The sequence below is a fragment of the Nanorana parkeri genome, unplaced genomic scaffold, assembly GCF_000935625.1.
Source record: "Nanorana parkeri isolate BGI_ZX_2015 unplaced genomic scaffold, ASM93562v1 scaffold154, whole genome shotgun sequence".
NCBI classification, from domain to species: domain Eukaryota; kingdom Metazoa; phylum Chordata; class Amphibia; order Anura; family Dicroglossidae; genus Nanorana; species Nanorana parkeri.
Genome location: NW_017306422.1, coordinates 129777 through 152261, shown reverse-complemented (window position 1 = coordinate 152261; position 22485 = coordinate 129777). Strand labels below are relative to the sequence as shown.

Genomic DNA, 22485 nt, shown 5'->3' with positions numbered 1-22485 from the left:
ACTCGATATTTTTTGCATATCAAAATATCTTTTTTTTTTAAACCTTTTTCAGCAAATGTCATTTCTGTGGCATATTTTTTTTTTAAATACGGAATATAACATGTTATTTAATTTGTTACAGGTATTTATATAGTGCTGCCAATTTACACAGCACTTTACATATTATCTGTCACTGTGCTGGCCGGTAGACAAAATTTGTCCTGACTACAAGGACCTAAAATATACTTCGGTTTTGATACAAGCATCAGACCTATGGTCAATAAACAAGGGCATATATTTTAGATGTCTAGATATTAGGCATTTTCCAGTACTTGGCTCGAAGTTCAATGGTTCTAGTTAATGGGATTACAAATAAATGTGTCATAATAAAGCATCATCTTATTCACATAATATTTTAGTTTCTGATTTTTCAATAGCTTTGTTAATTTCGTTTTTTTAAATTCTACACTATATTTCATTACTGTATGACTGTCGGTTACACAGATCTCCTTCTCTCCTCACAAATGAAGCTGCTGCAGAAAATACAATGTAGGTGGCAGCAGGAACAAACTTTCCCTATGATTACCATGATTGGTGTCTTGCATCATTTAGTTACTTGACGATAACAGGAGGAACCACGGCGCCCAGTATTGGACACTTGCAATAGTCCCTGGAGCCCTTCAAGAGTGTGAAGTTTCAACTCACCAGTCACCAGAAAGGAAAGTATAAGGGCTCATGCCTATGCTCATTTAGGTGCAAGAAAAACAAAAAACACAGGTCAGCAAAATGCCATGGACTTTAACAGGGCTGTACGCATGGCAGGATATAGGCTTTTTGGCCTGCTTTGGACACAGAATGTCCTATTAAGGTGAGTTTTGTACCTCTCTTGTCAAACGTCAAATAAAACTACATGATTTTGAACGGAAAACTAATTGTTCAACTAGAACGCACGTCAGCATGATCATCTTTTATAGGGGATTGCTGCTATTTATTTTATACCTGACAACAGGGTCACATTAAAGGCTGAGAGGTTTATACAAATGGCTTGTTTCAACCACCCAGTAGTAGTAACAATTCTGGAAGCATCACGATCAGAAATTCATATGTATAAAGTTACAATGAAAGAAGTTTATGGCACCCTCTATCCATTCCAAAAGTGAGCACTGAGGTTATCATTTCAAAAGGGACATTGCTAGAGCTCAAAAATGATAACTTGATGACAACACAAGCTACTGGCTAAAATGTTTGGAATAATGAGTTAGACCGAATTTGTGTGTCAAACTCAAACCAAATCTATTTACCTTTCCACCCCCTTGCCCAGTGTACACCTGTCAATGCAAGCACTGAAAGCCTTGAACTGACAAGAGCGTTATGCAGTTTACACTTCTAAGTTGGAAAATGTGTTCTTTAAAGAAGAATTCAAGGCATTTAAAAAAAAAAAAACTTCCCTTGCAGTGGGGCTACTCCCACACTGCAAAGGGTTAAGTGCTCATTTTTCTCTAGGGGATAGAATAAAGCAGATATACTCAACTGATCCTCAGTCCCGCAGCAGTCAGCACCCACCTCTCTCCCCCTCCACTCCAGCTGTGGAATGTCCTTCAGCATCTTCATGTCTAATGCAAGTCAATAGATCTGCATTAGACATGATGACGTCAGCGGACCTTAGACCGATGGGGAGCCAAGGGGAGAAGAAGCTGTGGGGACCTGTCTAGCAGCTTGGCAGGATTGAGCATCAGCTTGGCAGGATTGAACATTCCATCCCCTACATAGAGACAAGCACATAACCCTTGCAGCACAGGAGTAGCCCCACTGCAAGGGAAAGTTTATAAAATTTCCGGATTTCTTCTTTAATGCATCTTTGATATGTTTTGTGCGGAGTAGTAAAGTACAACCATTTGGTAGCACAGCAAAGCAGGAAGCAAAGCCGTATATAGTCTTGATAAAATCTAGTTGCCTATATACACACTGTGTGTGTGTGTGTGTGTGTGTGTGTGTGTGTGCACACACATTTATATATATATATTTTAATGATATGTACTGTAGATGATAATATAGTAAAGCCTTTGCAATTTTATGTTAAGGGACATTATTCTAAAATTGTACGACAATTTTTAGATGCAGCTTTTCACAGATTGAAGAACCTCTGCCCATCTTTACTTCTGAAAGGTGGCCATACACTTTACAACCCTCGCAAGACTTTTGTCTTGCGAGGGTTGTAAAGTAATTTAAAAAAAACGTACTTGTGATCATCGCTGCAAACGTGCAGTGTGTGCGGCCCGTTCGGCAGTTGTCGAACAAGCAGGCCACTAACTCGCCGAGAATCGTACGATTCCCAGCGGGTTTTCTAGCCTGCTTGTTCGACGGAAGACGTGCGACCGTACAGTAAAAACGGTTGCACGCCTTCCATACACTTTGCGATTATCGTATGTTCGCGGGATTTCACGCGATTCTCGTACAATAAATCGTACAGTGTATGGGCACCTTAACACACTGACTCTAAGATGCTCTTTTTATACCCAATCATGTTACTGACCTATTGTCAATTAACCTAATTAGTTGCAAAATGTTCTTCCTTGTTAGTACCAATTATTTTGCCAGCTTTTAATTGTCTCGACTTTTTCGAGACGCGTTGCTGCCATCAATTCCAAAATTACCTTATTTATTTTCTTAAAATGTTCAATTTTCTCAGTTTAAACATGTTATATGTTTTCCATTTACAATTGTGAATAAGATATGGGTTTATGAGATTTACAAATCATTGCATTCCTTTCTTGTAGATTTTAGCCAGTGTCCCAACTTTTATGGAATTGGGGTTGTATGTTGAAGAGTCAACAGTTTTCAAGGGGTGTACTTAATTGTTCACATGACTGTATTTTCCCAAGATGGGAGCTCTGTTAAGGTGGCCATACACTGTACAACCATCGCAAGACCTTAGTCTTGCGATGTATTCTCGTACGATCGCGGGATTTCCCGCGATTCTCGTACGAGAATCGAGCAGTGTATGGGCACCTTTAGACTGAAGTTAGAGACCATATTCTTCAGAGGCCCCTAGGTGCTATAGATAAGCCCCCAAACCCCTCCCCCTGGATCAACAACAGCTGTATAAAATTAAGGGAATACCAGAGGCACTGTGTCAGCAGTCTGCTCTGTTTCAGGTGGTTTTGGTTTCTGTGTGGTGCCACTTCCTTCTGCTTGAGAACTTCCAGGAGGATTTACCTGTAGATCATCATGAAAGAGAAAACAAACAGTTATAATATATTGCCACAAGTCAAAGGTCATTTGTGTTTGGAAAATGTCTAAAAAAAAGGTACTGATAAAATAGGTCAGTATTAAACTCAGGCTAGAAAATAAAAGGTCAAGTCCACCCAAATCTGCCAATTCCCTTGTGTAGTTAGCAATAGTAGGAATTATCCACAGACACAAAAAGGCCACTTTTGCCAACCAGAAGACAGGATAGTAAAGACACACACACACACACACACACACACCTAAAGTTGCTGCACCTCAGATGTTTAATGTGAGTATAATCACAAGTGTATATTCACCAAAACCCAATGACCCGTCAGACAATCGGATCATAAAAACGATGCATCAATTTCCACATAATAATTTTTACATTGAACTGTTGAGCTGAACTAGTTTGAGTAAAAAATGTTTTTGATACTGCAGAAAAAAGAAGTATATCCAGAATATGATACTGCACAAGGTATGTGGCTAGCCAAACTCCAGATTCCCAACACCCACAAAAAGGACAATTAACTAGTTCCCACATGGACTAACAGAGTCATAAGCGAAGGAGAAATTAAGTGCTTATAGGTTAGGTGCTGGCTATAGCCTGTATCAAAGAAGAAATAGTAGGTTGCGTGCTTTGCATAGATACAACAGCATCCTTTATGTATGTGTGGATAGATAAATAGATGTCTTTTCGGCATGCAGATAACCTTCCCGCCCACTTACTTCTGCGCTGCAGCACCCAGGCAGTGACATTACCCCCTAGCAGACTTGGCGCCTAGTGTCAACTGAATTCAACTTGGCGCATCACAGGTAGAGACTCTCTTACTGCTGCCTGACGGGAACCACACCAGTCCAGGCAAGTCTACAAAGGTGGTACGTGACTACCCAGTACTGGCCCTCCCCAGGCAATGAAAGGGGAGTAGGCCAAGACTCTTCTTGCCCATAAAAAGTAAGGGACAGGGGGAAAAGAAGGACAAATGCCCTACCATTAAGGAGGGTAAGGCAAAGAAGGAAGGGGGGGGGGGCGGAATGGAAGACTGCAGCTGAAAACTGGAGATAAACCTCCTTTCACCAGCGTGTGTTCTGGGTTGTGCGCCTGTACGGCATATACCCGCATTCAGCCATTGATGGGAGGGTGCAAGCAGCACATGTGGCTCCCTGGCAGGGAAATTACGAATATACCTTGTACAGGTTCAGCCGCCCATGTGCATGAGGCCTTATTCCCTCTGATGAAGGGTTTTATAAAAATTGCTGTGTTTTAGAACATTCTTTCGGACACAGGCACTGCCTCTCCTGGTGGAATGAAGCACTTGCATTCCTTTTGCTTAACCTTAGAACCATAAAAACGTAAAATGTCTTTCGACCCCAGCCCAGGAAAAGAGAAGCAGAACTGTACACTAAGAGCAAAATTAAAAACAAAGTCATGGCTCATGTACCGTAAAATTGATCTGTCTTGCAAGTTCTCTGGCTTCTCTGTCATCTTGGCTGGATTCTGAACTTAGAGGGAGTAAAGCAGTCTTCATGCTTGTTCCACATGCGTCACAAAAGTAGTCCTGAGACCTGTTAATAATAATACAATGGTCTGTTACAGTGGATGGCCTTACCATAGGAATGTATGCAGATTGCGAGGTGTCTGTGGAGAACAAGAGCCCAGCCAGGAGACTGAAAGTAGAAGCTATGCAGCTCTCAGGAGGCCACACAAGATTTCCATGGAGTGAAGATAGGAAAGTGCAACACCTGGAGAAGGGCCCTTTAAAAGGATGATGAAACTAAAAAGTATTGTGATCCTTCAAATGCATGCAATATACAAAGTTTGCCTAAAAGGGGATTTTCTTTTCACTCCACAAAACTGGGAACTCAGTGGTAGTTTGAGATGGAAAAAAATTGCATGTTTCTCACACTGATGGACATAATACAAAACAGCAGATACACACTGACTTACTTTTTGGCAAGTGCTTTCCTTTCTTCAGGTGTGTAATCCAGAGAACCTATGGCACCTTCACCTTTGGTAGGCATGAACCCAATAATAGCCAACAATGCAGTTCGTACTGAAAAGTGTCAAAAAACAAAACAAAACCATAGTCAGTGTAAGGTCCTTAGTCGTTCTAATTTAGCAGTACGAAGATAAAAGACAAATAGGGAAAATATCTACCTGAAATTTATTTCCTAATAAATTCCCTTGCCACTGCTGTTGTGGTACTCAAATTAGAAGGTACATACATCCTTCAAAAGATCTTAATGCATATGACACTTATTATAGAGATGGATATGCACCACAGGGTAAGGTGAGACAGATATGACAGAAATATTAAAAATGCATCCTACCCATCATGTAATAGGTTTCTAAAACATAACATGTTAGTATGACTTTATATAACATAGCATGTAAAAGATAATATCTGTATCCATAAAACCCGAATGTGCAAAAAAAAACATACCCAAACAAAGAAAAACACACACACACGTTACATAATTAAGTATACATTTTCTACATAGCTCTTCATAGACGCTCACACAATTTAAATAATTGTAAGGCAAAATAGGTCATTTTACAGCCAGTTTTACAAGTCATATACAGTGCAACCTTTGAAAACACACATCTGGCAGGTCTTTGCAGGTTCATACTTGGATTGAAGGAGCATTACAAACCCATCCTTTCCAAGAGCACAGGAGGGAATCCAGAGCAGCAATATTTCCAGAAAAGCCAAATATTTCGACCCTTTCATTTCTCTTTAAGCATCCAAAAAAAACACTATTAACAAAACTTATTATAAATCATCCACCCAGCTATACAGTGGCCCAATGCCATTTGCATGGCATTCGTTCCATTAGATAAAAGCAGACTATGCTCCTCAGCTCCATCCAGTGGTGAGAACACCAATTGGCCAGTGTATGTATGGCTGGGCGGATGATTTATAAATCATCCCCTTACAATATAGTATAGGTCTAAGTTTAAGGGAATACATTTAAATTACAAGTCAACCAAACAATCTAGGTAGGATTTTATAATGTAAGCAAAAAAGTAATTTAATGATCTCCCTAGACCAGAGGTGGGCAGCTCTGGCCCTCCAGCTGTGCTTTAACTGCAAATCCCAACATGCCTCTGCGAGTCATGCCTGTAAAATTCAGTCTTGCAATGCCTTATTGGACTTGTAGTTCCACAATAACTAGAGGGCCAGAGTTGCCCACCCCTGCCCAAGACAGTCATGTGCCATTTAAGTGAATAAAAAGTACTCACTACTCCAGGATGGCTGCCATGTTTCAGGGTGATGACCAGAAATACTTAAGCAAATTTTCTTTCCAACTTCAAACCTACCATTAGCCTGGGAAAATAAAATGAGGCAAGATAAACTTTCCAGGAAGAGAAGCCAGAATTCAGCCAACACAAAGAAACAGAGATGCAATTACCGTTAACAAAATGATACTTGGGGGTTTCATGGGATACTCTGGAGGGAGAACAATTCTGCCGTGGTAGATGCCACCATCAAAATCAGAATCTGGGGGGCCTCGAACAGTAAAGTGCCATTCAAACAGATTATCCTGCAAAAAAAACACCAAGGTTTCGTCAGACATATGGCTCCAAACCACTTACAATAGTTTGATTTTATTGCTGACATAAGTATCAAAGTAAAGTGCATAACACAGCATGCAAGAGTTTGGGGATCCCGGGGAATTAAGGTGAGCACACACACATTAGGGCAAGCCAGTCTCAAACCTAGGCTATTTTACCTGAGCATTTGATGAACAAAACACATAAGCAGAGTTTACCTCCAGGTTTAAACTGCATGCAAAAACGACCAAACATATAGGCAGCTGAAATGCAAATTTTTTATTTAAAAAAAAAAAAAAAAGAAGAAAAGTTGAATTTGGCTCCATCCCCTCCTGGTCAATAGGGCCAACCCTCACTTTAGGGTATCAATATGCTATGTCTGGGTTGTGGGAAGGGGGTGCAGCCAAATTCAGCATTTACAGAACTAGCTTCAAATATAATTTTAGCCACCTAAATGATATGCTTGATCTTTTAGGTTTTTGTTGGGCTTACTTTATAATGCAAAACCAGATGGAAAGAATGTTGAGCTTCATTAAGTATATTTAGAGGCGATTGTGTTCTGTATGGATACTCATTGGGTGGGATAATCCCACCTAGACCACATGGTAGGCCATGTGCACATTTCTGTGGTTGTGTTAAGAGTTGTATTAATACCAGAGGCAGGTAGGGAAGGGGGCAGAGATGACAGGGCCTAGAGTACCATGGCACATCCAAGTAGACTTACTACATAGGTAAACAGCTAACCAGAAGGAAAGAATGCTGGGCTTCATTTTAAGAACTTGGAAGCAATAGCGTTCTGTATGCATACCCATTGGGTGGGATAGTCCCACCTAATGTATGTATATCAGGGTAGGCTTATAGCTGAGGTCAGCTCACCCGATTAAGATCGGGTGATGCAGGTGACCAGCAAAGGCCTGAAAGGATCAAGAGAGTAAATGGACCACCCCTACAAGGCATGGAGGAGAGGTTCCATTTGATCATTCCACATGCCCCCCGCTAACAGGCCCTTCATCATCAAAGTTTAATTTTAAAAAACATAACATGCTTCTAAGATTACAAGCTGGAGATCAGCAATTGAATTTAAATAGCTTTGTTTTTGACTTGTAAAAAAAAAAAAAAGTAAGTTTGTAAATGGATAATTAAGTAATTACAGTTCAGTTCAAGATTCTGCTAAGGACCTACTAAGAGGCTATTTACTCGATGTTCCAGCAATCTCTATTTGTCTTTGGCACATGCAGAACAAACCTCCCATGGCAATGCCTTTCCCCTGACAATGCCAGAAAAATACAAAGGACTTAATGACAGCTCAGTTAAATGATGCAATCATTTTGATTCATTCATGTTTTCCTAGCACACATATCCATATTGGCTGACGAGAACATGCAGAACATTTTTTTGTTAATCTGGCAATATTCACCGAATGATGTCCTAGTTATGTCATATAATTACTGAGAGAATATAAGCCAGCGTTTACATAGTATGTTCACATTGTGTTGCACACTGACTCCCAATGTTAAAATGCTAGAAAAGCAATGCGATGATACTGTACCTCTAGTGGTTGGGCATGGTAATGATCTGTGGCATCCTTCAATTCTGCAGCTTCTTTCATAAGTCGTTTGACCGCTATATAGAAGAAGAATGAGATTCACAATTAGTACAAGGCTAAATATGATCTTAGCTAGATCATAAGATATCAGACACAGCCAAAATAAAACAAAAATCAATTTCAAAATCTCTATCAAATCAGCTTATAATGTGCATCAGTAAACAAAATCACGCATATATGCAGTAAAGATCCCCGGCTGCCTTCACTAAAAAATAATATCTTACAGAGGAACCGGACAAAACAGTTTAAATGTCTTTGGAATCAGTTAGTTTTAAGGCATGTCAACTGTCAAGGCTGCCAGTGTGCTTATTTCAGCTTCGAACCAAACTTTCAAGGCTTCAAATTGCTGGTGTCATAACTGATCACATGTGCAGCACCATGGCAAATGCAATCCAAACGGAAGCGAAGATGGCACCTTCCTTGGCTGTTTAGGATAGGAGGTTGTAGTTCCACTTAAAGATTGCCCTATCATCGAAAAGTGGGTCACAGAACCAATATCCAATCAATACACTCTCAGATGGGTCATTTCTTTCTTGTTGCAACTAGTGATGAGCATGGGCTTGGGGTGAACCCAGTTCACCTGAGTTCGCCCAAGCTGGCTATTTACATACACATTCACATCAGTCTCTGCCCTCGAGGAGCTTACAATCTAAGGCCCTATATCACATGCATACATACAGGGATAATTTAGACAGAAGCCAATTAATCTTCCAGCATGTCTTTGTCAGCTTCTTGATCAGTTTTAACCTCCTGTGCACATATAATAAGGAGACTATAGCGATTACAGACATAAGATATCAGCCTGTCCCTACCACAATGTTGAAGGAGAACCTATTCAATCTGGATAAAGCTGTCAAGGGTTATAAACTCTAACAGGTTTTCATTGCCATCCGTTTCCTCACTGGGGTAACCTCCCTTTACTTCCTGCCATGGTGGCCACTAAGAATGTCAGGTCAAATCTGCAGAGAGGAGACACAGACAGCAATATTAACCAGACGGGGGTTCTAACCTTTCACCCGCTCTATTAACAAAAATGCCTAGAATTTCACTTCCACAGGATGCATGTCCTCTCTTTTTAACTTTTCTAAGAGAAAAATAAAAGGGATTAGCATCCTTCAAATAGTTTTTTCAACAGGTTGAAATTGTTTAGCCTTAGGCGCGTCAAACAAATTGGAAATAGTCATTCCTACTACACCTCTTGAGCCTTCATACTACATTATATACACACTCTAGTATGTCAAGCTCATGAACTGGACTACCAATGTACTCTGGTATATCCTTAAGGGTCGGTTCACACCATAAAGAGTGTGTTCCAGAGGCCGAACACTCTGGAACAAACTCTTTATGGTGTGAACTGGCCCTCAATGTGCATCACATATTACAATGATTTCCAAACTTAAAGTGACATTAAACCCTCAGATTTATTAATATAAAACAATACTGTAATGTGTGCCTTACTATAATCCATGGTTGTTTCCCTTCTCTTCCTTTTAAATCTGTATCTGTTCTCATGCTCTGCAGAACTTCTGTTTTGCAGCAGACTGCCTCGTCTCTGAAATGGATACATGGTGTCTGTGTGTAGGTTTGCAACCTGAGCCAGCACTACAGGAAGAGGCACTCAGCTGCAAAGGGAAGTTCTCCCCAAGCAAGAAGACATGAGGATTTAAAAGGAAGAGCAGCAAAGAGAAGGGAAACTACCATGGATTACAGTAAGGCGCACATTACAGTATTGGTTTATGTTAAAAAATCTGAGGGTTTAATGTCACTTTAAAGTTCCCAGTTAACGATGACTAATCAACAAGAAAATTAACCAGCAATCAGCTTCATAAAAACCGACACAGCTGCTTATAAAGTCACATAATGAAACTAGCAGATGTTGACTGAACCTGGACACGTATCACATAAGAAGTAACAAGAGCAGCAGTAGTTCAGGGTCTACTATAAAAGTCAGATAATGCAGCAGGCGCAATTGTTCACCAAGGAATATATTTATAAAATCAGTAAATGTGACATTTATCAAACGTTCTCTGCAGGTGAAATCAATGAATGCAATGTAAAGCATTTGCACCAGAAAGATAAACTTGCGGAGACTGATGAATGTCACATTCACTGCTCTGTAAATACAGCCCATATTCTTTCGCTAAGGGTTGTGTGGTACACAGCCTTTCAATAGGAATGAATTGAGGCAGCAGCGTTTATGTGCAGAAGCATTACCCAAGAATTTAAAAACAAGGGCATTGCTGTGCCCAATAGAGGTGTGTAAACTAAGCAAACAAGTGTATTCAACTTAGAGGTGCTAGATCAAATTTGTCAACAGTTATTAAGGGTGTCTATTTGTAACCAATTCACCCAACAATTCTCTGAGAATGTTTGCTCTGTGTAAATATACGCAAAAATTAACATTCTTAGTATAGATTTTTATTTCAGGTTGAATGTAATGTGATACCGCAAAACAGCCACAAGATGGAGCTGAGCAGCATAAAAAATATTTTGTATGCTCCTCACCTCCATCTAGTGGCCAAAATGCAGTATTACATTACATTCAATCTGAAAAGAAAATATACTAAGTAGGAATGTCCTGATACCGATACCAGTATCGATACCGATACCAGTACCGATACAGGGCATTTTCAGGAATACTTGTACTCCTGAAAATGCCCCGATACTAAAGGCCAATACCGGCCCTTTAAGTTTTTTAATTGGGTCGGCTGCTGAGGTCCCGCACTTGTGGGAGCCTGAGGCAGCCTTCCAGGGACCTGGCAGTAGCTGTCTTTGACACTGTCAGGAACTTGCAGGTAATATATATGTATGGAGCCCAATTGCGAGGGATGAACACACATGGAGTGGATGTGCCAGGAATTGATAGCGTTAAGCCGATAAGGGAAGTCCAGTTTTCGTAGTCAAATAACAGTCCAAGGTCGATGCATGCGGAGGAGGTTCTCATGCGGTTATATAAGCAAAAGGTCAGTGCGGACAGCTGCGGTTCAGAAATGATAAACAAGCAGGAATCAGGAATACAGGAACAAGGGTCTGAATGCTGAGGAGTCAGGAACACAGGTCTGAACTCTGGGAAGCTCACTAATACCTGAGCACTGTGCTCTCTGACCAGCAGTGCTTTATAGGAAAGGTCTGCTGATTAGCAGCTATCAGAGAGGGTGTGGTGACAGGTGAGCATTCACACATTTCCTCTAAAAAGGTGCCAATGCACCTGCCGACTATCGTACGATCGCAGGTGATCCTGCGAGCGTACGAAAATCGGCAGGTGTATGGAAGGCGTGCAACCGTTTCTACTGTGCGGTCGCACGTCTTTTGTCTTCCGAGCACGCTGGAAAACCTGCCGAAAATCATAAGATTTTCGGTAGGTTAGTGGCGTGCTCGAAAGACAAATGCGGAACGGGCCGGTGCGTAAAAAGCGCACACTGCCCGCTCAGCATTGCAGTCATCGGAAGCCCGCCCCTCAGCGGTACGATCTGCTTGTCAAGATGGGCAGATCGTAGAAGCTTTTAATTACCTTACAAGGTAAGGTCATTTTTACCCTTACTGGTATTCTTGGCATTCTTCCCTCTTCTTTCTGTTTTGACAAAAGCCCAGCCTGGATACCCTGGGCCCTTAAAACTTGCAGGTATCCAGAAAGAAGAGGAAAGAATGCCAAGAGTACCAGTGAGGGTGAAAAGCATGACAAACAGAAGAATTTGGTCATCCCATATGTAGCTGGGGTGTCTGAGAAACTCAGAAGGGTTTTTAAAAAACATCACATCCCTGTCTGCTTTAAACCCAGCAATACACTGGGCAACAACTGGTTCACCCAAAAGACCCCAAAACACAAGATGAACAACATTATGTATGCAGTCGTCCAGTCCAGTGAGGAGTGCTCAGAATTGTATGTCGGTAAAACAAAGCAGCGGCTACACCAGCGTATGGCACGGCATAGAAGAGCCAAACCTTCTGGTCAGGATTTAGCAGTGTACACCTAAAGGAAAAAGGTCACTCCTTTGAAGACAGTCAAGTACACATCCTAGACAGGGAGGAGGACTGGTTCAAAAGAGATGTGAAAGAGGCCATTTATGTAAAAATGGAGAAGCCAAGCTTGAATAGAGGCGGGGGATGAGACATCTATTGTCTGCTGCATACAATGCTGTTTTAACACCTCTCCAGTTGCCTTGACTTATTTTTTACAGATATGCCATGACCTGGATGAATGAGAACCTTCACAGACAAAACTGTGTGTAGATAGATGAAAAGTTTGTTCAGAGCACATGCGGTGACTGGCATTTCTTTTAGCAACTAAACAGTGCTAAAGCAACTAAAACTAAACAGTGTGACAGCATATCACCTTGCACACCCACTGGTCCTGTCACAACACGCTTGTTCACCCACTAAATCTGAGCACCCTGGGAGCCCTTGAACTTGGGATGCTTAGTATACAATTGCCACTTCCAGCTCCAAACATCTGAGTTCTGCCCCACTCTCCCTTCATACCTCTCTAACTAATAGAGAAGTTTAGATTTGGGGAGGAGGAGTAGTGACTTCACAGATGAAAGTCAGCATCTGCATGCTATGAAAATACTCAGGGATACTAAGAAAAGTAAAATATGGGTGCAGTCTTTGTTGATTGCTTTTGAAAATTCTACCTGCTTGGCTGACTTTGGATTTTATACTTTCTGAATCACTGACCTGGTCCAATCATAGATTTAAAAAAATTGTACTCAGAAAAAACAGAACAGCTATACAGCTGGATGTTGTTATAGCTAACTTCTTTTTACTTGGAAATGCCTTACAATGCACTTCCTTCTATCCACCTTCAGGGCTCTATGCTGGCATAGCCAAGTAGCAGCCACACCCCTCAGCACAAATGTCCTCACACATGCTTGTATTGCAGAGTTACAGTTCATATACTGGGTGCTGATTACCGAGAGCACTAGGTCTAACTGATGCCTATGGAAAATCCTTCGATAACTGTAACAGATAAGACTTTAAAAATGGAGGTTGCTAGCAAAACATGTGTCTTTGTTACTTCAGTTAGGCTATGTGCTGGCATCTAATTTTAAGGGTTTGTTCACACCATAAACAGTGAGTTCCAGCGCAGTTAGCTACTGTAATGCATTGTATCGCATCCTGGCCGTCTCCCCAAGTTCTAGGGCGGGAAGGGGCATGGTGGTGCATTGAACTCCACTCACATAGCCACTGCATCCTTTTATAGATCCTTTGACAGGATCTGTGAATGAAGAAACTATAAGTCATTCTGCCACCGCAGCAGAGGGACTTGTAGTTCCCAGAGGGGAACAACTGTGGCCCTCCCATCCTGTAACTGAACATCTGTACCTTGGTACAGACAAAGGCTGGGAAGAAAAGGCTTCAGGAGCCTGAGCATTGCACCCGCGATCAATTGATCAGTTGCAATGCTTTACTGGCTCCAATGCAAAAAAGAAATGCATATATTTCTTCTATTATTGTGCGTGTGCGCATTTATTTTTTTTAAACAAAAACAAAACGTGACTATGTCTTTATGTGCTTATGTTAGTCTACAAAGTGACAGGTTTACTTTAAAATAATAAAACTCAGCCCCCCATATATTGTAGATAGGGGTCTGCTAAAAGATGAAGGTGTTCACAGGTAAAGGTGCCCATACACCTTACGACCATCGCAAGACTTTTGTCTTGCGATGGTCGTATGCTTCTTGAAAGCCCGTACGATCTGCCCACCTTGGACAGGCAGATCGTACTTGCGATCATCGAAAGCCCGCCCCGCCGAGGGGCGGGCTTCCAATGACGGCAATGCAGAACGGGCAGTGTGCGCGTGCGCACACCGGCCCGTTCCGCAGCTATCGGGCGAGCAGGCTAGAAACCCGCCGAGAATCGTACGATTCTCGCCGGGTTTTCGAACATGTTGGGTCGACAAAAGACGTGCCACCGTACAGTAGAAACGGTCGCACGTCTTAGTTCACACTGCTCGATTCTCGTACGATCGCGGGATTTCGCCCGATTCTCGTACGAGAATCGAGCAGTGTATGGGCACCTTTAGACAAAAATCAGCCTGGTCATCAAACATCTGATCTGTTTCTGAGCTATAACTGAACAAAGCTAAAAACTTTGGATTTTTTTTAACATGATACAAACAAGTTATCTTTTTTATTGTCCATTGTACATCTGGATCATAGACTATACTGCCTGAGCAAATAAACCTGCACTATCCCTAACAAACATTCTGTGACTGACACATGTGAACCTCAGCAGAAGTGTGCGGGTACCGCACAGTAATCACCAACATCAAACCCTACTGGCCTTTTTCCCATGGAATAGCTTGTGTTTCATACTTTGTGCAAATGATCAGGAGTTTCAGATCTAGAACAACTTTCTTATCTAAAAAGGTCCAGTAACAGAATCACAAGATACAATTAGGGCAATGTGATTCATTAGCCAATACAATGCTGTTTTTACATTTCTCAGGTTATTAGTCCATAGGGGTAAAGCCCTATAATAGTTTTATTATTGTTATTAATAATGAAGTGTATATAAAAAACAAACATTCTCCTCCACACATTCCAGTGCTGTAATGTTGTACTACATTTGCCTTTTTTTTACATGATGATCCTTCAAGTTTCTTGAAGAGGAGTTTCACCCTACCTAGGGAAAATGTAATTTCAACTCACTGATAATTGTCCCTGTATGATAACAAAAAAACCCCAAAACAAAACAATAAACCATGGAGCCCAGCATTGTTTTCCTTACAATACTATCCTGAAGGGCCCATTCACACATACTGTGGTGACCTGCATCGTACCACATTGAATAAACGCAGGTAATGGCAATTGTTTTCTATGTGCCCCATTCACACCGCAACGTGGATGGGATAGATGGTGCGCTGTGATAAAATGCAAACATGCTGCATTTTATCGCAGCACACTGGATGCTGTTTTGCAGGGACCTGAATGGAATGTACACATTGTACATCCCACATAAAGTTTTTTTTTTTAAATAACAAAATGTAAACAGTGCCAGCTCACTGCCGGAGCTGCCACAAAGCACTAGCTTGTCCACTGACACACAGAGCTTTAGCTGACAGGCTAGCGTGATTGGGCCCAAAACTCCTGTTCAGGGAGATCTGCACAGACATGCCGCTAGTCTCTGCCTGGTCCAAAATACCTAACAGAAACCAGTGACATTTTCTGCGTATGCCCCGATGTGATGTGCACATCCCAGAAGGCAGCCGACCTACGCCATTTCATCTAGGCGAAGTTGTGCTTTAATTCCTGTTCTAGAATGGCAAAGTTCCCCTAAGTCACTGGTCGTCACTGTGCTGCTCTGAAGAAGGGTCCCTGCGTGGTCCCGAAATGCTAGCATAGATGGCATAACGTGACATTTAATAAATCCTGAGAAGAGTGAAGCTCCATCTCATGTGTGCTGGTGATATACTATTGCTATTGGAAAGCTCGGCACTGCGCCATCTGCGACATCAGTACAACAACCACCATTACTTAATGGTCTCAAAATCCTGTAAGGTGTGCAGGTGGATTCTTTGCAATACCCCAAGTCCCCCCTTACAGCCCTTCCTCAGGCTCTAATGCAGAGGTGGGCAACTCTCGCCCTCCATCTGTGCTTTAACTACAAATTCAAACATGCCTCTGCCACTGGGAGTCATGCCTGTAACTTTCAGTCTTGCAATGCCTCATGGGACTTGTAGCTCCATAACAGCTGGAGGGCCGGACTGTACAGCCAGGTTGGTGGCCTGGCTTCCCTTTTGCAGTTAAAGAGCAACTTTACCCTTATATTTAAAATTACAAAAAGGCACCTTTAGGAATGTTTAGTAATGACAATTTACAAACAGATACTTCTAGATAATTGTCGCCTTCTTATTCCTTGCTTTTTTTTTCTCCATATTCTCACAGTGGCCATTTTTACTAAGGGCAGATAATTCCATCTCCCTTTACTTCCTGGAACTTTGGCACATGTGACTAGGACACGTGACCATGCACATCATTTCAGGGGAGGAAAATGCCTTTCCCTGAGATCTCATGAGATTTCCCAGCAATGCTCTGCTGATGTAATCTGCCCAGGATGCAGCTCTTAGGCACATTACATCACTAATGCCTAAGAGGACCAGGACGTAGAAAAACTGTAAATTGTAAGTAAAATAAAGATATGATTGTTTACCTAATGCATGTATGATTATTTAATATCAGCATGCAGAGCTGCACGCTGATTTGATTTTATGTGAAAGGGGGTAAAGGTTCACTTTAAAGCAAAACTCCCCTTGCAGTGGTCCTGCCCTGGCACTACAAGGGGTAAATGCTCGCCTAGGTCTAGGGTAGCTGTGTAAAGGGTTTTTACTGAACTGATCACCACTACCACAGGCTCCCTGCAGGCTCCAACACTGGCACCCACAGCCTTCCCCCCTCTGCTCCGGTGCTCGGAGGCCCCCCAGACATCATGACCCAGAGCCCTTCATTATACCTGAAGATACCAAAGGACGGTCCACAAGCAGGAGCGGAGGAGGGATGAGGAGAGCACTGAATGCCAGGGGAGCAAGGATCTGGTAAGTAAAAGTTTATGGCACAGCTACCCTAGACAAGCATTTAACCCTTGCAGGGCCAGGGCAGCCACGCTGCAGGAGGAATTCTGTGTTTCCTCAAAGGTAGCCTTTAAGAAATGAATCCAGTTAACCCTTCTAAGGCCTCATTCACACTGCCGCGCATATACGCACGTATGTGCGTATTGCAACATATGCAAATAAATGGCTCCATACACATAGCCACGTATGGAGCCGTATATTTGCGTAGCATATATATATATGCGCAAAAACAGAATGGAACCGAGATGCGTCCGGGCAGTGTATTTCGCATATATAGTTCATAAAGATTTCCATTAGGGATTATGCATTCTGGGAATGCAAATAGTGCACGCATATACGCTTGTATATACGCGCATAGACGCGTATATACGCAATATACAATTTTGCTTGCGTTGTGTGTGAATGAGGCCTAACCCTGACTGTGATTGGACAATGTTTGAGCAACAGCAGTCCTCCTGTTAGCACATGTGAAAACAGGACATCTGATTGGCCCCTAGTGATGCCCCTCCCTCTCCCAGCCTTAGCTCTATTGTAATGATAACTAGAAGAGGCTGATGGCATGGCAAATGAGGGTACTTACACTAGTTGCTTTACAAAAAAAAAACATTTTTGTTAAATCACTTCACACCGACATTCAATGGTTGCCGGGAGATCAGCTTTAAGAAAGCATCTTGTGGGTGTTCCCAGTCCCCTGTCTTTTTATCCAATGCTCTGTCAAACCAGAAATACATTTCTCTTTCTATATGTCCGACGTGTCATCCTTTCATAATGCACCAATCAGACAGAGCCACATAAGGATGACAGACATTAATAGATGGACATGGATTTATTATATTCCGGATACACATGCCCATAGAGTGAAAACGCAAACACATCAGTTTTACAAATGTATTTTCATACAGAAATGGATTTGTTTCATCTAAACCCAGCACCGCCAACATGTTTCTAGAATCTAAGTCTTATGTCTACCATAGAGGAAATAACTAGATATAGCATGAAAAGGTGATCTCCTTACAAATAAACAGATCTGTCATTTGAGGATCTGGAATCCCCCCACAATGTGCCCTGAGATCTGCAACCCCCCACACAATGTGCCCTGAGATTTGGTGTCCCCCACACAATGTGCCCTAAAATCTGGGACCCCCCAACTACAGTGTAGGCAAAACTTCACTGTAGGAAGTTCTATTCCACAATGCAGACACGTTATGATACACTAGTACAGGTAATCCCCACATACACAAGTGTTATGAGATCTCACTGCATAAAAAAACAACACACAAAGCAGATAACTGGGTCATCATTTCTATATAGGCTGCGTAACAAAAACCGAAACAATAGCCTCCTGTGTGACATCAGACACCCACACACCAATGGTACCATCACAGCCAGCCAGTCCAGGCAGCACACAAAGACCTGACAACACAGCACACATATAACCGCACAGGACGTCTGGAGGGGCCCCCCGCCCCCCCCCCCCCCAGTCCCCCCTATTACCGGGGCTCTTCAAGTTGTAGCGAGCCTCCATGACTGTCTGACAGTAGCTGCCAGTTCCCCGCCCCTGCTCCGCCCACATACGTCACGCCGCATCGCTCCAGCCACGTCACTGTAAAGAGTGGCTAGAGAGTGGGCGGGGCTTGATACTGCGCTGAATGCAAATCAGGTCGTTTCTTTGCGCCTATTGGGGCTATCCGTCTGAGCACGTGACAGGCTAGCTGTCATTGAGGAGGTTATCAGCTCACGGATACAGGTCTATGGACAGATTACAGGGCAAAGCACCGCTAAATCAATTGTGGCTTTGGACTCATTTAACCCTCTCACCACCGGAGGGCTTTTTGTGTTTAATGTTGCGCACACATACTAACATGCACATATTTATGAAAACGCAGAAAATGTTATAGAGACTATAGAGTCAAATAAAATGATAGGAGTTGGAATATTTTATGTTGCGCGATATTTGTGATACTGTTTATGAAACATATATTTTTGGTAAATAATACACTAAAATATATTTTGTGAACAGGTAAGTTTATTATTTTTATGCATACAGAAACAAAACAAAGCAAACAAAAAAAGAACAAGTTGATTCTACTACAAATCAAGCCAATCATCCAGCAAGACAAAATACAGTAAAGAAATATCACAAAATATCACATTAACAAAGTGCAATAGAGGCACAGGCAAGGTATTAATAATAGGGGTAATATGGCAACCCATCACATATCAATAGAATCTAGAGGGAATGAGATCACAGTAAAACCCAGACAAAAAAGAAAAGTGTAGCACCCTACTGGAAAGGGGGGTATTAAATGTAGTGATTGTCACATTGTATGCAGTCTGATGTTAATTTTTAGTCTGGGTTAATTTGGCTTTACGCTGAACAATCTGTCATTGCTTGCCATCTGTCTGCTGCTAGAGGTACTGCAGGATGTACCCTGGTGATAGAACTAGGGTTGCCACATTTTTTTCAAGCGAAACCCGAACACCTAGCGACGCGCCGACATTTTTTGGGGAGAATGAGTCGCGGCTTATTCATGTATAAATAGTGCCACCCATTCATATGTAAATATCACAGTCAATGCTATTTTCAGTGGGGGGACAGTAGCCCCTATCCTAATTTTGGTTGCCCCTCTCTGCCTGACATCTTGGGTCCGGGTTTCTGCTGCCATGAAACCTGGACACAGCATTCAAAACCCGGACTGTCTGGGTCAATACTGGACAAGTGGCAACCCTTAATAGAACAGAGCAACCAATGGGATTGCTAGAAGTGTATATCCCTCTCCAGCCAATCACTGTTGAACGATGGCCAGTGCTGCATGCTGGGAGAGGAGTTAAATACTTGTGGTGGACCATGTGAGCTCTCTCTTCCTCCCCTGGGGCTGCCATGGATTGTCTGAGATGTCCAGGCCGAAGCCTGGGACCAGCCGTGTGATGACCCTGGAGCCTGGTGGCAGCAGGGCCAGTGGCTACTACTAAAGACAAGGATCAGTCACTTCTACCTCAAGTAATGCAGTGTCAAGTGTCCGACCTGCTGTGCATGGAGACAGTAACCACACTCTGAAAAGTCTACATCTGCTTGGATGATCATAACCCTCCTCCTCTCTCTCCCTGAAGTTCTTCAATAAAAGTTTCAAGCATCATAACTACAGTCTGGACCTCACTTCAATTGATCACCAGAAAGGGTGGGAAGTGCTAAAGGGCAAAGCGAGTGAAGGTATTCCTAGACAAGAAGAATCCGGAGCTGCCGTAACTCATAGCAACTGACAATAGTAACTCAAGGTGTGCTGGTGTGCTGTGGATTCTTAATAGAGGTTTCTTATAGAGGGAGACCCGTTATTTTATTTTACTGTAGATCACCCCTTCAGAGCCACCGGCAGTGTTATCCTGTGCTGGGATAACGCTGACCGGAGAAGGAGGACGCTACAAAAGAGAGAAAAAAATTCAATTGAATATACCTATCTCTGGCTGAAATCATGAGGTATATGTATTGTTGGACAACATCATCCCAATTGTCCCTAGGTCAGGAATGTTCAGCTGCCAGTTCACAAAAGGATGGGAGCCCCCTGAGGTAGTAAAACTAGACAATCGGAGATTAATGGAGGAGAGAGACATTTTCCAATCCCAGGAGCTCTAAGCAGTTTCTCAATGCGGTCAGACTCAATGGTTATAGGCCTGGTTAATTGAGAGCGGACAGCATGACGTGGATGAAAAACATCCAATTCGGCAATTAAAAGTAAAGTTTGAGCGCATCGAAATCCAGCAGCGAGCCTTACGGCATTATAGGCCGCAGTGTCTTAATTCCAAATCTGGTCCACAGCTGAGGGTCCAGAATCGATTGTAGATGGGGGAGCACATGGTTGCCCCACAACAGGGTATGTGCAGAATACATCGGGCGACAGACCATCAAGGTAGTTTTTATAGGGGTAGTGACATCAGGATTAGACTTAGGACCTCAAAATACCAGATTACTGAGCTCAGCAAATGAAGCATGAATGCAGTGGCTGGGAGTGTCGGATGATCCGACACTCCCGGCGCTGAGATGGGGGGCCCGCTGGCCGCTGGGTACCGATCCGGCGCTGGGCCCCCTAGAGCCCCAAGGCCCTGGTGCGTCCGCACCGCCTGCACCGGCGGTAGTTCCGCCACTGCATGAATGGCTCCAGTTAGATTCACCGCTGGATTATCAATGGAAGGGGTTAACCACCATTGGCCTGTCACCCGAGCAGCAGCCCAGTAATATTTCTGGAAACATGGAAGGGCCAGGCCCCCCCTGTAATAAAGGGAGTTGCTAACCAACAATCCTGGCCAATCTAGGCTGACAATCAGCCCAAATGAAGGAAGAAATTACACTATCCACTTACAAGACAGCTGTCGAAGAAGAGGGTGTAACTTTTCTATAATGTAGTGGGAAGGGTTGTCTCTGATCACAAATATTTAAATTGTGAGACCCACTGTAAAGAGGTAGTGGCAGCCTGTAGAGGGATAGAGGGGTGCAGTGGGAAAATCAAGGATTTATCCCAGTTTATCCACATTCCTGAAAAGGAGCCAAATTCATCCAAAAATTTGGAGAGCCGTGAGGAGGGAATCACAGGCGTCCCTGAAGTACAATAGGCTATTGTCAGCATACACTGAGACCTTCTCTTCCAATCATGATACCTCGCAGCACAACTGAAGCTCTTAGTAAGATGGCAAAGAGTTCAAGCCCTAAAGCAAACAAAACCGGTGAAAGAGGGTAGCCCTGGTGGGACCCTCTGTGCAGTTAAAGTTTCCGACAAGGTCCCATTTGTGCGCACATGAGCTTGGGGTCTAGAATAAAGTAAACGCACCCAAGAGATAAAGTTAGAACCAAAGCTAAACTTCTGCAACACAGACCACAGGTAGTCCCATGTCATAGAATCAAATACCTTCTCGGCATCGAGAGAGGCAATCACTCCAGGAGTCCCACTAGGCAGTCTACGCAGATTAATATAGGTGCCCCTGCCTGGCATGAACTCTTACTGGTCATCATGTATTAGGGTAAGAATAACATTATTCAGCCTCATGGCCAGGACAAGTGAGATAGGCTTTTATGATGAACACAGGTCAGGGTTCATGTCAGGCTTGGGAATCACCACTATAATGGCCTCCGACATAGAATCCGGATGGAGACCCTACTAAAGAGCCACGTTAAAAAGATCTAACAGTCGGAGGATGAGGACATCTGCATACGTCTTGAAAAATTCAACAGGTAGGCCATCAGTCCCAGGGGTTTTCCCAGGTTGCCAAGAAGATATAGCACGTCACCTCCTCCAACGTAGTCACAAACTTTCATAGAACACCCGCTCTGTCACTTTCAGATGCGGCCCCTGAGTAGTAGCCATGTATTAGATTTATTTTCATTTGAGTTCATTAAGATTTGAAGATTGAAGTCACATGGCTATAATAAAGATACTTATCCTTGTGGTACAGCTTTGTGAATTGAGCCTTGTGTGTTTATTTCATATTTCTGTCATTCCTGCACAGTATGAAAGGGGTGCGGTCGGCTCTGTTGACTTGCCCATTTGACTTATTACAC

At 42.8% G+C, this 22485-nt stretch overlaps 1 protein-coding gene across 1 annotated transcript in view; it reads right to left on the bottom strand.

Annotated features, from left to right (window-relative positions):
• Window positions 1-18526, bottom strand: part of UBE2J1 (ubiquitin conjugating enzyme E2 J1) — a 27216-nt gene extending 8690 nt beyond the window's left edge. Inside the window, exons 1-7 of the mRNA XM_018554339.1 lie at window positions 18432-18526; window positions 8313-8386; window positions 6622-6753; window positions 6452-6536; window positions 5156-5261; window positions 4650-4773; window positions 3100-3195 (exon numbers count right to left, since the gene is read on the bottom strand). Of these exons, the coding sequence (XP_018409841.1) occupies window positions 3100-3195; window positions 4650-4773; window positions 5156-5261; window positions 6452-6536; window positions 6622-6753; window positions 8313-8386; window positions 18432-18510 (696 nt within the window). The 5' untranslated portion in view covers window positions 18511-18526. The remainder of the gene's footprint in view (window positions 1-3099; window positions 3196-4649; window positions 4774-5155; window positions 5262-6451; window positions 6537-6621; window positions 6754-8312; window positions 8387-18431) is intronic.
• Between the last annotated feature and the right edge of the window lie 3959 nt (window positions 18527-22485).